Source organism: Myotis daubentonii, chromosome 1 (assembly GCF_963259705.1).
Source record: "Myotis daubentonii chromosome 1, mMyoDau2.1, whole genome shotgun sequence".
In the NCBI taxonomy this organism is placed as follows: domain Eukaryota; kingdom Metazoa; phylum Chordata; class Mammalia; order Chiroptera; family Vespertilionidae; genus Myotis; species Myotis daubentonii.
The window spans coordinates 59,472,124-59,487,028 of NC_081840.1; the positions used below are offsets into that span (position 1 = coordinate 59,472,124).

A 14,905-nucleotide genomic window follows, 5' to 3' on the forward strand; every position below is an offset into this window, starting at 1 on the left:
CATGTAGGAGGCAGCAGATCAATGATTCGCTCTCATCATTGATGTCTCCATCTCTCCCTTCCTCTCTAAAATCAATAAAAATATATTTTTAAAAAATAACTGGAAGAAAAGGAAAAACACTTCATTATACTGAAATGACAAATAATAAATGTAAAAAAAATAAAAAAATTGAAAATCATCATTTAGTGACCATCATAGTAATAATTTTTTTTAAATATATTTTATTGATTTTTTACAGAGAAGAAGGGAGAGGGATAGAGAGCCAGAAACATCAATGAGAGAGATCGATCAGCTGCCTCCTGCATGCCCCCCAGTGGGGATGTGCCCGCAACCAAGGTACATGCCCTTGACCGGAATCAAACCTGAGTCCGCAAGCCGACGCTCTATGCACTGAGCCAAACCGGTTAGGCAAGCCATCATAGTAATAATTTTTTATTCAGCCAAGGATCATCAGTGGATGCTAAAACCAGTAAATAGAAGTTTGATATGAAACAGAACATTAACATATTTTTTAAATATTTCATCAAAAGATACTTAATAGTTACAGAAAAAAAATAGTAACTTTACAGTGGAAAAACCAGGCAGATGTGTCCTCAGCCAAGTGATCCCAGTTAACAGCATTGGTAACGGGCAAATAGACATCATGTGCCTCCTGATATGATGTACTGAGAAAACAAAATTACTTTTTTGTAGTATCCTTACAAAAAAAACAAAGTAAATCTAATAATGAATAAATATTATATAAAGTCTGTTAAAGGGAAAAGAATTTTAAAGTATAATCATGGCTCTTACACAGGTATAAAATACACATGTATTGAACATTTTTATCTCATTAACTAATGACAAAACCAGTAAAATATTATAACCAGTTAGAAGGAGAAACCAAAGTACTACTCATATAGTCAAATAAGGAATGTTGAAATAAATTTACAAGTAAACACAAAAGCTACTAAAACTGGTTAACAGCAACAATCAACTGCATCCCACTAGACATAATTTGCAATTCCTATGCATAAGAAGCATTTGCACTGCTATCAGTTTTCTATGACCTACAGCACTATTAAAGAGCCTGACTGTAATGAAAGGCTCAGAGATGCATAGAAATCAGATCACTTGAAAGATAGGTATGCCAGGCAACTTCTGATTCTCCTTGGAGACACCTAGTAAACTTTTGATCCATTTCCAAGTTTTTCACAAGTTTTCCCTACAACCTAAATTGAGGGGTAGTCTATAAAATAACTGGTCATGAAATACAAAGAAAGACTGAGGCACCGCCTGCCTCCCAAAATAAAAGATATTTAACAAACAAAAAAAGAAACCTAAATGCACCGTGTCCTCGATTGAATCCTGACCAAGAAAAAATATCTATTATTATTATTTGCTATAAAGCACATTAGTGGGATAATTGGTAGCATCAATAGATAATGTCATATTGATGCTAATTTCCTGATTTTGATCATTGTATTCTGGTTCTGTTAGAAAATATTCCTGTTCCTGGGAAACACATTCCAGTATTTAGGTTAAAGAGGCATCATGTCTTCAACTTAATCTCAAACTGTTTAGAAAAACATAACATAACTAGAGGCCTGGTGCATGCATTCATGCATGGGTGGGGTCCTTTAGCCTGGCCTGCACCCTCTCGCAATCCAGGACACCTCAGGGGGCTATCAGACTGCTGTTTTTGCCTGATCCCTGGCCTGTAGACAGCTGGCCTGCAGGGATCAGGCGAAACCAGCTGTCTGACATCCCCCCAAGGGATGTAGCAGTGCTGAAGCGGCAGGTGGCTGCGGAGGAGCCCCACTGGGGCCAGGCGCAGCTCCGCTGCCACTCATTCCGGCCCCACTGCGCCTGCTGCTGCCGCCACCACTGCCACCACCACTGTTCAACAGCACTGCCGTGGAGGCAGGAGAGGCTTCCACTGAAGCAGCTGCGCTCGCCAGCCGTGAGCCTGGCTTCTGGCCGAGCGGCACTCCTACTGTGGGAGCACACTAACCACCAGGGGGCAGCTCCTGTGATGAGCATCTGCACCCTGGTGGTCAGCACACATCATAGCAACCAGTCGACCAGTCATTCCAGTGATCTGGTCATTTGGTCCTAATGGTCCCTTAGGCTTTCATATATATAGATAAGAGAAAGAACAATAAAATAAATATGGAATAATGTTAACATTTGGGGAAGCTGAGAGAAGAGTACATAGTATTGTTTTACTATATTTGACTTGTGTAAATCTTAAATTATTTCAAAATAAAAAGTTTTTAAAAAGCATTTACTGATACTTTACTAAATACTCTACTTAAAAAGGATATTAATAATAGTTGTTGGCCTCTAGGAATATAAAAGTTTGTCGGAAGAAAAAGATGGGTAATAAAAAGTACAATACAGCATGACAATAAAGTGATACAGTCCTTTGGGAGTAGAGAGAAGCTATTTAGCTCCTATTGTGGGAGAATGTGGATGAAGATAAATCCATAATCGGGAGAATAAGTTAGAGAAGGCTTCCCAAAGAGGCAACAGTTAAAATGAGTTGTAAAGGATGATGTCAGACAAGTGGGATGTTGCGAAGCATTCTAGGCAAATGGAATTAAAAGGGCCAGCATGCTGCATTCCGAAAATTATAATTAGGGCTTTAAATACATCAAAAGAGAAAAGTAGGAGAGGAAGCTGGTGGTAATCAAGCCCCAGATCCTAAAGGGCCTTATATGCCAAGTTGAAGCAATTGCCTGTGAACAGATGTTTAAGGATGAAGTGATATCAATTTCACACTTGACAAAACTCACTGAGGAGTGAATAGAAGGTGGGTCATAGGAAGGCAAGGCAGAAAGAAAGAAATCCAATAGGAAGCCATTGTAGTAAATCTAGAGAGAAATGCTGAGGGCACACTAGTGGTGGAGATAGAGAAGGGTGAAAATTAAATTTATATTAAGAAAGTCTAATCCATAGGAATCAGTGACCAATTAGGCATGGGCAAGAGAAAGACGTTTTCTAGCTTATTTAACTCCACTAGCCTCAACAGCGGCTATTTCTGCCTATGAAAATCACATACAGACAAAATTTCAAGCAGAACTTGAACCCTTATTAATTTGCTTTTATAAACACTGCGAACACAAATAAAATGAAGTACTAATGGCACGTTAGAGTAAGTCGCCTAAAATGTGTTTTAGTAAAATGATTTTGAGTTATTAAATCTTGCATGATTTTCCCAGACTACCCCAGGAAAACAGTCTGTTCGTGCCTTACTGTAACTACTCCATCACCAAGAGGCTTACCATACAACACTCCTGCCTTTGAAATTCAAATGCAAAGAGGCTGTAAAGGAAAGTATTTTTCTCAAAGAATAGAAAGAACTGGTGTACACAATGTTTTCCTAAACCTCATACCTAATGTATGATAATAAAAGCGTAATATGCTAATTAGACCAGACGTCCTTCTGGACGAAGCCACAGCAGCGGGAGCCGAAGCAGAGGTGGCAGAGGAAGCAGAGGTGGCAGAGGCCCCCGGCCACCGGCGCAGCGGGGGCTGAGCACCTTGCATGAATTTCATGCATCGGGCCTCTAGTCTATACATATAAAAGCCAAGTGACCGGTACGACTGGAACGACCAATTGCTATGACGTGCACTGCAGCCAGCCAACCAGCCTGATGGGGGTGGGACCAGCCGGCCAACCTCCCTCGGCCCCTCCCCACAACCAGCCCCCGCAACCCCAATTGGGGGTGGGGCCAGTGGCCAACCTCCCACGTCCTCCCCCCATCCCCTCACCCCCACCAGCTGGCCCAGATATGTCGGGGCGGGACCCACCCATGCATGAATTCGTGCACCAGGCCTCTAATCCTCTGATAATGAAGCAATATGGCTATAATTGGGAGAGTAGCTATATTTTTATCACACTAGGCTAGTCACCAGCAAGACTCCATCGCTTAAAATGTTGTCACTTAAAGTATGCCTCCAAAAAGAGTACAGTGAGCATTTCCAATATGAACATAAGAGCTCCTACAAAGATCACATCGTTAAAGGCAGAAATGGTCAAATTATCACCACACTAATTGCTGAATCTGGTGCTCTAAATGCTCTTTGGACTTCAGATATTTTTTAACAGCAGTTTTAGTAACAGAACTTGAGAAACAAAAACATGACTGTAGTGAATGAAATAGATTTCAATATAAGGACTGATTCTCCAGGAACCCTCGGGTGACCAAATGGCTAATTGCAAAGAATGAATTAAAATTTTAAGCGAAAAGACATGTATCTTTAGTTTGACTATCTTAGACAAGTCTCCTATACTATCTGTGCTTCTGTTTTGTCTTCACTATCAGGATAACAAGAAAAATATGAATTTTAATACTAATTTAAGAATACTTGGCTGTGAATATGTACTTTCATGGTGAAGGGAATCAAAACTTGCCCCTTCAAATATGTCATTTGGCAGGAGGATTATTTTGAGCTGAAGGCAATTTAAGAAATAGCAAGCACAGGAGGAGCTCTCTACTCTCCCTCTATCTACCTATAAGCAGGGCATAGATTTCCCTCTCTGTACTTGTCTCATTCCTTCTCCCATACCAAGAGATGAAGACTCTTATCACTGAAGACTTCACTAACAAACCTATATAAACAAACCTTACTACAATAGCCCTTATTATCTTCCATTAGTTCCCCCCATATAGTCACCTTCCCACAACTTGCCATCCTACAAGCCCAAACCCCTTTTTATTATCTAGTCACTTCTCACAATTTATCACCCTTTGTTAAAATGGTACATAACCTCCCATCCCTAATCACTTCCTTGGGTTTTCACTTTTCTGGAAGCCCCCATGTGTTGAATATGAAATAAACCTTTTCTCCTGTTAATCTATCTTTTGTCAGTTTAATTCACAGGCACCAGCTCCTAAACTTAAGAGAGTAGAGGAAAACTTTTCCTCACTTAAAATCATAATTTTAATGAGTTGTTCTGTCCCTCATTTTCCTCAACTACAAACTGAGGATAATGATAGAAGTTACTGCAAAGGTTTGTTATGAGAATAACAAGAGCCCAGCTGCAATGGCTCACTAGTTGAGCATCGACCTATGAACGAGGAGGTTACTGTTTGATTCCCGGTCAGGGCAAATGCCCAGGTTGTGGGCTCAATCCCTAGTGGGGGGTGTGCAGGAGGCAGCCAGTCAATGATTCTCTCTCATCATTGATGTTTCTATTCCTCTCTCCCTCGCCCGTCCTCTCTGAAATCAATAAAATACCTAGGAATAAATTTAGCAAAGAACATGAAAGACCTATATACTGAAAATTACAAAGCATTATTAAAAGAGATTAAAAAGGACAAAACAAAATGGAAAAATATCCTGTGTTCATGGGTTGGAAAGATCAACATAGTTAAAATGGCAATATTACCCAAAGCAATATGCAGATTTAATGCAATCCCTATCAAAATTCCAACGTCATTTTTTAAAGAAATAGAACAAGGAATCATCAGATTTGTATGGAACCACACAAGACCCCAAATTGCCAAAGCAATCCTGAGAAAAACGAACAAAGCTGGAGGTATCATGCTACCTGCCTTCAAATTATACTACAGTGGGGCCTTGACTTACGAGTTTAATTCGTTCCGTGACGGAGCTCGTAACTCAAATTACTCGTATGTCAAATCAACAGTGAATGAGTGAGACACGTGATGCTGGGCTGATGTTGTGGCGTTCACTGTGACGTTCGCTGCGCCAACTAGCGGTGGGGTATCTGAAGCTGGCTCGTAACCTGAATTTTAGCTCGCAACTCAGAGCAAAAAATCGGCCGAGAGACGCCCCATATCTTGAAAAACTCGTTAGTCGGGACACTCGTAAGTCAAGGCCCCACTGTACAGAGCTACAATAATCAAAACAGCATGGTATTGGCAGAGAAACAAATATGCAGATCAATGGAACAGAATAGAGAGCCCAGCTATAAAACCACATGTAAATGGACAGTAAATTTTCAACAAAGGAGCCAGAAACACACAATAGAGTAAAGACAGTCTCTTCAATAAATGATGCTGGGACAACTGGAAAACCACACGTGAACAAATGCAACTGGATTACAATTTGTCCCCATGTACAAAAACTAATTCAAAGTGGATCGAAGACCTAAATATAAGACCTGAAACAATAAGTTACATAGAAAAAATATAGATACCAAACTTATGGACCTTGGTTGTAGAGAACATTTTATAAATTTGTCCCCAAAGACAAGGGAAGTAAAGGCAAAAATAAATGAATGGGACTGCATCAAACTAAAAAGCTTCTGCACAGCCAAAGAAACTGACAACAAAACAAAGAGGCAGCCAGCCAGATGGGAGATGATATTTGCAAACAGTAGCTCTGATAAAGGTTTAATTTCCAAAATAACTAAAGAATTCATAAAACTCAACACCGAACAAATAAACAACCCAATCTAAAAGTGGGCAGAACACGTGAAAATATACCTCTCCCAAGAAGACATAGGAACAGGCAACAGATATATGAAAATATGTTCAACCTCACTGGCAACTAGGGAAATGCAAATCAAAACTACAATGAAATCCCACCTCACACCTGTTGGAGTGGCCATTAGCAACAAGACAAGTAATAATAAGTGTTTGGAGAGGTTGTGGGAGAAAGGGAACCCTGACTCACTGCTGGCAGGAATGTAGACTAGCACAACCACTACGGGAAGCAGTCTGGCGATTCCTCAAAAAACTAAGAATAGTGCTACCATATGACCCAGAAATCCCTCTTCTGAGTGTATACTCGAAAACCTTGAAATTGTGTGTTTGCAAAGATATATGCACCCCTATGCTCACTGCAGCATTATTCACGGTGGAAGACATGGAAACAACCAAAGTGACCTGCGATAGAGGACTGGATAAAGAAGATGTGGTACATATACACAGTGGAATGCTACTCAGTCATAAGAAGGTATGAAATAGCACCATATGCAACAACATGGATTGACCTTGAGAACATTATGGTAAGAGAAATAAGTCAGTCAGAAAAAGTTAAGAACCATATGATTTCATATGACGGGGGCTCCCTTCTCCACGTCCAGCACCGAGAGAGAGACAAACCGGTTCTTTTAAGTAGGAGGCGCTTTTGGGATTTGAGAAAATGAAAAGACAGGCACAGAGGTAGAATAAAAGCTTGGGCCCCGGGTGTGGCGTTTGCCCTCTGATGGAGGGACAGACACAGAGAGAGAGAGCCAGCACCGGAAATCACTTCAATAAATAATCGAATAACAGGAAGTTACATCACATCTGGATGGGCCTTGAGTTCCTGGCAACATCATGAGATCCAACCCTTAACACTGGGCGGGGAAAGTCAAACTGAGTAGCCTCCCAGTCTCTTGACCAGGTCCGCCCCCAGTGACTCTGTCTGCGCTCTGAGTTTCAGTGACAAATTTAAACCGAGTGTTTGCTAGCGGCCCTCAACAATTTCACTCATATGTGGGATATAAAACTGAAACTCATGAACACAAGCTGCAGTGTGGTGGTTGCCGGAGGGAAGGGGGTGGGGGGTGAAGGGAGTCCTAATATATGGTGACAGGAGATTTGACTTTTGGTGGTGGGCACACAGTGCAGTACACAGATCTCATAACTTAGAAATCCACACCTGAAACCTATATGTTCATGTTAACCGATGTCACCCCAATAAATTTAACAAATAAATAAAGTCACACAAAAAAATAAAGCTCTTGACATGCTGGAAAAAAACAGAAATGTCCTTACTTTAACAAAGGCTATTGACCAGAAACAGCAAACATCATATTTGATGACAAAATGTTAGAAATGTTCCCATTAAAAGCAGAATCAAGACAAAAGTGCTATCATTCAACACTGTACTATATACACTGCATAAAATATAAAAGACATCAAAAAGTTTAAGTGCTAGACTGGGAACAATATTGCATAATATATTTAAAAAAACAAATTGCTTATATCAAAAAAATCCATACATTCATACAAAAAATAATATATAAAGGCTCCTGAAAACTAACAAAAAATAGACAATCTAATAACATCTTTTTTTTGCAGGGCCATTTGGCATAAACAATCAAAATTTTATTTTTAAAAGATTTTTTTTTAATTTGATTTCAGAGAGGAGGGGAGAGGGAGAGGGATAGAAATATCAATGATGAGAGAAAATCATTGATCAGCTGCCTCCTGCATGCCCCCCACTGGGGATTGAGCCCACAACCTACGCATGTGCCCTGACTGGGAATCGAACCGTGACCTCCTGGTTCATAAGTCACTGCTCAACCACTGAGCCATGCATGCCAGCTGGGCAACAATCAAAATTTTAAATGTTCATTACCTTTGGCCCTGATTCCATTTCCATGAATGAGTTTTTGTTTTGTTTTTTAAGAAGATTCCATTCTTCTTCTTTTTTTTATTTCATGAATGAGTTTTGAGAGACATTCACAAAAACACTCAAAGATACATTTACAAAAATGCTGACTGTAGCATTGTTTATAAGAGTGAAAAATTGGAAACTAAAATATACACTCTTAAATAGTTTAGCAGTTAAATAAATAATGATAGTCATACTATTAAACACCTTGGTCTTTAAAACAGTGATATGGCAGAATCTCTGAGAAAAACTGTTAAGTGAAAAAAAGTGACAGGAAAACAAATATGATTCTACTCATATGAATATAATAATACCATTTTGTATAAAATGGTAACCATATTACAAGGATACAAGATATTATTAGGATAAAATAATCTTACAAGGATACAAATCAAGTGGGTAATTTCTATGAAGGGAAGAATTGGCAGCACAGATTAGGAATCAGAGACTATAGTGAGTAAAGGAACTGTGGGATTTCCAGGCTTTCCTGAATATACTTTTACATAATCTAAATCTTTCCTATTGAGAATGCATTCACACAGCATCATTATTCATAGAGACAAAAGGTGGAAACAATCCATCAACTGATGAATGAATAAACAAAATGCGGTCTATCCATACAATAAATATTATTCAATCATAAAAGGAATAACATAGCCGAAACCGGTTTGGCTCAGTGGATAGAGCGTCGGCCTGCGGACTGAAAGTTTGATTCTGGTCAAGGGCATGTACCTGGGTTGTGGGCACATCCCCAGTAGGAGATGTGCAGGAGGCAGCTGATTGATGTTTCTCTCTCATCGATGTTTCTAACTCTCTATATCTCTCCCTTCCTCTCTGTAAAAAATCAATAAAATATATTTTTTTAAAAAAAGGAATAACATATTGGTAACACATTACAACATGGGTGAACCTGGAAAATATATTAAGTGAAAGAAACTAGTCACAAAAACTACATATTATATTATTTCATTTACTTGAAACTTCCAGAATAAGCAAGTCTATAGAAACAGAAAGTACATTAGTGATTGCTTAGGACTAGGGGATGCAGAATTCTTTTGGGGATGATAAAAAGGTTCTAACTTGGATTATGGTAACAACTGCACAATCCTGTGAATATACTAAAAACCATTTCATTGTAAACTTTAAACAGGTAAAGTGTTTGGTATGAGAATTATGTATAGATATAGCCATTAAAAGAATAATCCAACAATTTAAAACTTAATTCCAAAGGAAAGGAAAAGAGAGGAGACACCACTTTTAAAGAAAAAAATTAAACTAAAACAGTGGAATTTAAAGTAGTTTTACAATACAGAGAGCATGTAAGATTGGGATGCAGAAAAATAATCAGAGCTTCTATTTCTATTTGATCTATATACATAAAACCCTAATATGCAAATAGACCAAACAGCAGAACAACCGAACAACCAGTCGCTATGACGTGTGTGACCACCAGGAGGGCACGTGCAAAACTTGGCGGGCATCAGCCACAGCGGGATAGTGGAGCAGGTGAGAGCAGGTGAGCGGGGGCGCCAGACCAAAGTGGGGCACCAGTCTCTGTCATCGGGGCAAGCCTCTGGTGGCTACTAAAAATCTTTTGCTCCCGCGTACCATGATCCCTCCAGGTGCTGGCACCTGCCGTTGGTGCCAGAGCCGCCACTCGCACCTGCTGCTGGTGGCTGGTGCCGTCAGCGAGTGCCAGTGGCGGCTGCCGGCTCTGATCGCCCCTCACGGCTTACCCACCTCCCCCTGCTCTTGAGGGGTGATCGGGGCTGGCAGCTTCCTCTCACACCTGCTGCTGATGACGGCCCCGCTTGCACCCACTGCCAGCACCAGCCCTGCTTGCACCCGCAGCTGGAGACAGAGCCGCTGCTTGCACCCGCTGCCAGCACCCGGCACTGGTCCTGATTGCTCGGTGCTGTCAGCGGTTGCAAGCAGCAGCGGCTGCTGCCCCTGATAGCCCCTGAGGGCTTCTCCACCTCCCCCTGCTCCTGAGGGGCAATCGGGGCAGCAGCTGCCACTCACATCCACGGACAGTGCTGGCCCCACTTGCACCCACTGCTGGCGCCGGACCCAATCGCTCCACACTGTCAGCAGGTGCAAGCGGGGCTGATGCCGTTGGCGTGTGGGAGTGGTGGCAGCAGAAGCGGAGCTGCCAACAGACAGGGGACCAGGGGCCACAGCAGGAGGGGCCAAGCAGGGGCACGGACGATGGGCCAAGACCTGCCCCTGTGCCCCCTACAGCCTTGCAGCCCACAGTTCCTTTCAAGGTGCATGAATTCGTGCACTGGGCTCCTAGTTTTTATATAAAAAGAATAGAGAAGAAATTTATCCAAATGTAAAATGTGGTTGACTAATGCCTTTATTTAGAGGCATCCTGAAGAAAGAACAGGAGTTCCACAAGAAAACAATCTGATGTTGACACTCTCATGCATTTTTTTTTCCTTTCAGCATATTGCAATATAGGACCAGCTAGGTGCGTTTATAGATATACTATCTAAATCTAACCTAAGTCACCCCTACTAAAATGAATAAGTGGCTGAAACACTGCTTGAAACTAACAATCATATTGCAGGCACAAGTGAAAACAAGAAAATGACAGCACAAACTTATCTGACTGCTGTTATGATCTCATCAGTGGCTAGCACAGAACAGTCATTTGTTGCATGAATGAACACTGGAAGTCAAAATAGGTAAAGATCTCTAAGAAACTTTTATAAACAATTCTTCACTTTTAATACTTGTTACCACCATTTCCCCTCACCCACAGGGTAACTATAGAAATACGGACCATTATGATTAAAATCATATAAATCAAAAGACAGAAATTTACACATAGATATGTTTTATGTACAAGGTGCCAGATTATTTTCATGTAACAAATTCTTCATGAATTTTATTGGAAGCATGTATTTAACAAAGCGTCCTAATTCATTCAAATGTGTAAGGGCAACAGTACTGTGCAAGGGCCTCAAGAGAATATACTGACATCCAAAGACATTCACATGACCTACCCGGTTTGCTCAGTGGTTAGGGCATTGGCCCACAGACTGAAGGGTCCTGGGACCGATTCCGGTCAAGTGGGGGGGTGGGGGGGGCGCGCAACCAATCAATGTCTCTCTCTCACATCAATATATCTTTCTCTGTCTCTCCCCCTCCCTTCCACTCTCTCTAAAAATCAATGGAAAAAATATCCTTGGGTGAGGATTAGCAAAAAACAAAGACATTCACAAGTAGTCTAAAGCAGTGCTAGTCTCCATAATCAAAAACTGTGTTTCTTTCTGGTAACTAAAGGCCCACTGTTTGCTGGCTTAAGGGTGAAAAAGCACTTGCAAGTTTTAGTAAGTTATTTTATCAACTGTCACATGATGATCATATACCAGGAAGTGGGAAGAGCTTGAAAATTTAATATTAAGAAAAAAGTTACGGGGCGGGGGGAGTAAAAATTAGAAACAGCAAAGGGGGAGGCAAAGCAATCTTAGAAAATCTGAGTCAGAATGACTTATTTCTACAAAGTATCTGCAATATGCCCTCAAATGAAAAGACTGTCCACTAGGTATCACTAAGCTATTGTTATTCCGTGGCTAAATACCGGCAGCATATTAACTCCCTAAGTGGCAATTCATCGAGTCCATGATTTGTGTAAAAGAATGCATACACCAAAGATTTTGTTTGTTTGTTTGTTGCGGGCAGGTTGTTTGGGGTGATGAGGGGTGTGTGTGTGTGTGTGTGCTTTCAGTGAATATTTTAGAAAGGAGACCTTAAAAAGAACTATCAGCCGGCAGGCAAGACAAAGAGAGAAAGGGGTTAGAGTTAATCTGGGTATTTCTGCTGCAGCCCTGCATAAGAGTATACCACCTTGAGGAAGAAAGGAAAAAGAAGAATCTGCATGGATGAAGAGAAACACACATCCCTGGCAGGAGTCAAGGTGGAAAGTGCCGCGTGGTCTTCCTTGCAAGCCCAGCGGCGCAGCCTCATAAAAATCTCAAGGCTTCTGTTCCCTCCCAGGGGAAAGCGCGGTGCCCCTGTGAAGTCAAAGCCACGGACACCGTCTGCACCGAGCCAACCCAGGCGGTCCCAAACCCCCTAACAGCGGCGCCTCCTCTCCCCCACCTGGGATGTTCTGCCACCTGGACTCGGCACGTGACAGGGCCCTCCGTGGCCATATCTAGACCCTTCTTCCTTCGGCAGCTTCAACTGGTGAAAAAAGGCTCCCAACGTAATCACAAGACATCTGCGGCCGGAGCCCTTTCTTCCGGGCGACACGGGCCCCACCGCCCTGCGGAAATCCTGCAGATTCGCTGAGGTGGCTGTTTCGGTCCGCCCTCCTCTGGCTCCTCCTCCCTGGGCCGTGGGGCTCCACGCCCTCCCAGAGGCGGTCAGGTTCAGCCACCGGGCACTTAGTAAATTCTCTTCCCGCGTCCTAGGCTTACGTCTGCGTGCAGAGTTATAAGCTGGCGACTCAGGTTGCGCTCTCCGCCCCCCCCTCCCCCCGCCCCCCGCCTTTTTTTTAAGTTAGGGCTTTTGTTCTTTAATGACAAGCAACTACTCCAAAACGTTTAGTTATTGCCTCTTGTGTGGGTTATTTCCCAATCAGGCAATATAAAATCGATGCAACACTTGATTTAAACATATTTGCATTTATTCCAGACTAGATGCATTGGTAGGCCTTCCTAGAACACATAGCAAAAAGAAGAAAAACATGTCTAAATCCGCAAGAGCCCGGAGCATCCAGTTCAACCCCTTCACTTTTCAGTTACGTAGAGAAATCTTAGATGCCCTGTATCAAAAAACATACCATCCCCACCCCATCACTCTGTTTTCTCTCCTTCATAGTCCTCACAAGTTCTGCATAATTTCTCAGGTATTTTTTTTTTTTTGTCTGTCTCCACCTCCATCATCACTACCATTACAAGGTAAGCAACTTGAGGGTAGGAACTGTGTAAACCAGCACCCAAATTAGATTTTTAATCAATTGGTAAGATGAACAGAATGAACGACTGGAAGGTGAAGTGACTTGCTAATTGGTAGCAAAACTTGAATTAAACTTCAGGTCTGTTAACTCTCTAGGGTACTTTTTACCCCAGAATGCTGAGATCAAACACAAGCAAGGGCAGTTAGTAATGCACCTATCCCAAGGTTCCCTAGCTGAGGAAGTTTGGGCCAACACGACACAAACAGTAGGGTAGTAGCATAACCCAGAGAGATTCAATAAGTTGTCACTCCAGAATTTCTACATGTCTACAGTGGGGAAGGGAAAATTGGAGATGAAGGCTAAAGTGCGAATTGACGATATCAAAGTGGAGTAAAGGGTTGAAGCCCTTTGGCACCTGCTTGCATTGTTACTGTAAGTGGAACATCATGGAAACAAAGCTACTCTGATCTCAGGACTATTTTCTATTATTTCAGTCCCTCCTTATCACTAGCAAATAAAGAGATTATATCTTTTTGAACCCCAATAAATCCTAGTATGGTGTTTATTCTGGTTTACTCGTGAGTAAGAGGAGGCATTATCGTCACTTCTGTAAATAGGTGTGAAGAAGGAGAGAATCTAAGTAAAAAAAAAAAAAAAGTAAAACTTTTAGGAACATTAATAAATATGGAAAAGAACAGATCATTTTTTAAACTTTGCAAACATTGTTATTAGTCCCAACAAACTCATCTCATATAATATTTTTAAATGAATGCAATGACTATAGAAACTCTGTTTCATAAAAGAATATTTTCTACTGAATGTGTATTTGATGACTGCCGGGAGCCGGTCCATCCTTGCTGTTTCAAGGGACCTGGCATATATGGCATACGGTTCTTAATGTGTTTGCTCACCTTCTTGGCGCTGTGTTTTAACCAAGGTCACCTATCCGAGAAAGGTTGTTTCCCCAGGTAGGGATTTTTCCCTGAAGTTAGGGAGGGGATGAAACTCCTTAACTAAGTGCCAGGTGGGTAGTTAATCAATTTAACTACAAACAATCATGCTTAAGCTACATAATCTTTACTCCCTGGAATGGAGATAAGAAACGCCCTAACCTTTGTAATAGAGATTGACAGGATTAAAATGAACTGGTATAAATACAGATGTAACAAGACAGCAAGACACAGGGCTTGGAAGACAGGACCAAGAGAGACAGAGCCTAGGCACAGAACCTACACAGAACGTTCTCTAGAGACAGAAGAACTTCGCTGGCGAGAGCATGCCGGAGGATCCTGGACAGGGACTGGCCTCGGAGCCTGGAGGCGGAGCCTGGCGAGAGAGCATGGCAGGGGATCCTGGACTGAACCTGACTGCGGAGATTGGCAGGAGAGCCTGACTAGAACCTGGTGACTGAACCTGACTGGAGAACCTGAGCAGAACCTCTCTGGAGATCCAGACCAGAACTTGGCTGGAGATTGTGGCTAGAGATCCTGGCAAGGCTGCTGATCAACTGAACGCTGTCTCCGTGTCATTCCTTCTTCGCCGACTCCGTCCACACCTTTGGGGGACCCCTGGACCTGCTGGTGTTGGACCCCAGCAGATGACCAAATATTAAATTTGTTAAATGAAACCTGATGGCAAAGTATTAGTTTGGAT

At 41.9% G+C, this 14,905-nt stretch overlaps 1 protein-coding gene across 2 annotated transcripts in view; it reads right to left on the reverse strand.

Annotated features, from left to right (window-relative positions):
* Nucleotides 1–14,905, reverse strand: part of GALK2 (galactokinase 2) — a 159,960-nt gene that overhangs the window by 137,952 nt on the left and 7,103 nt on the right. Inside the window, exon 1 of one of the 2 annotated variants that reach the window (XM_059701940.1) lies at nucleotides 12,451–12,659. The exons of the other annotated variant lie outside the window; for it this stretch is intronic. Within the exon in view, the coding sequence (XP_059557923.1) occupies nucleotides 12,451–12,503 (53 nt within the window). The 5' untranslated portion in view covers nucleotides 12,504–12,659. Of the gene's footprint in view, nucleotides 1–12,450; nucleotides 12,660–14,905 lie in introns of those variants that run through there. 2 annotated transcript variants of the gene reach the window in all.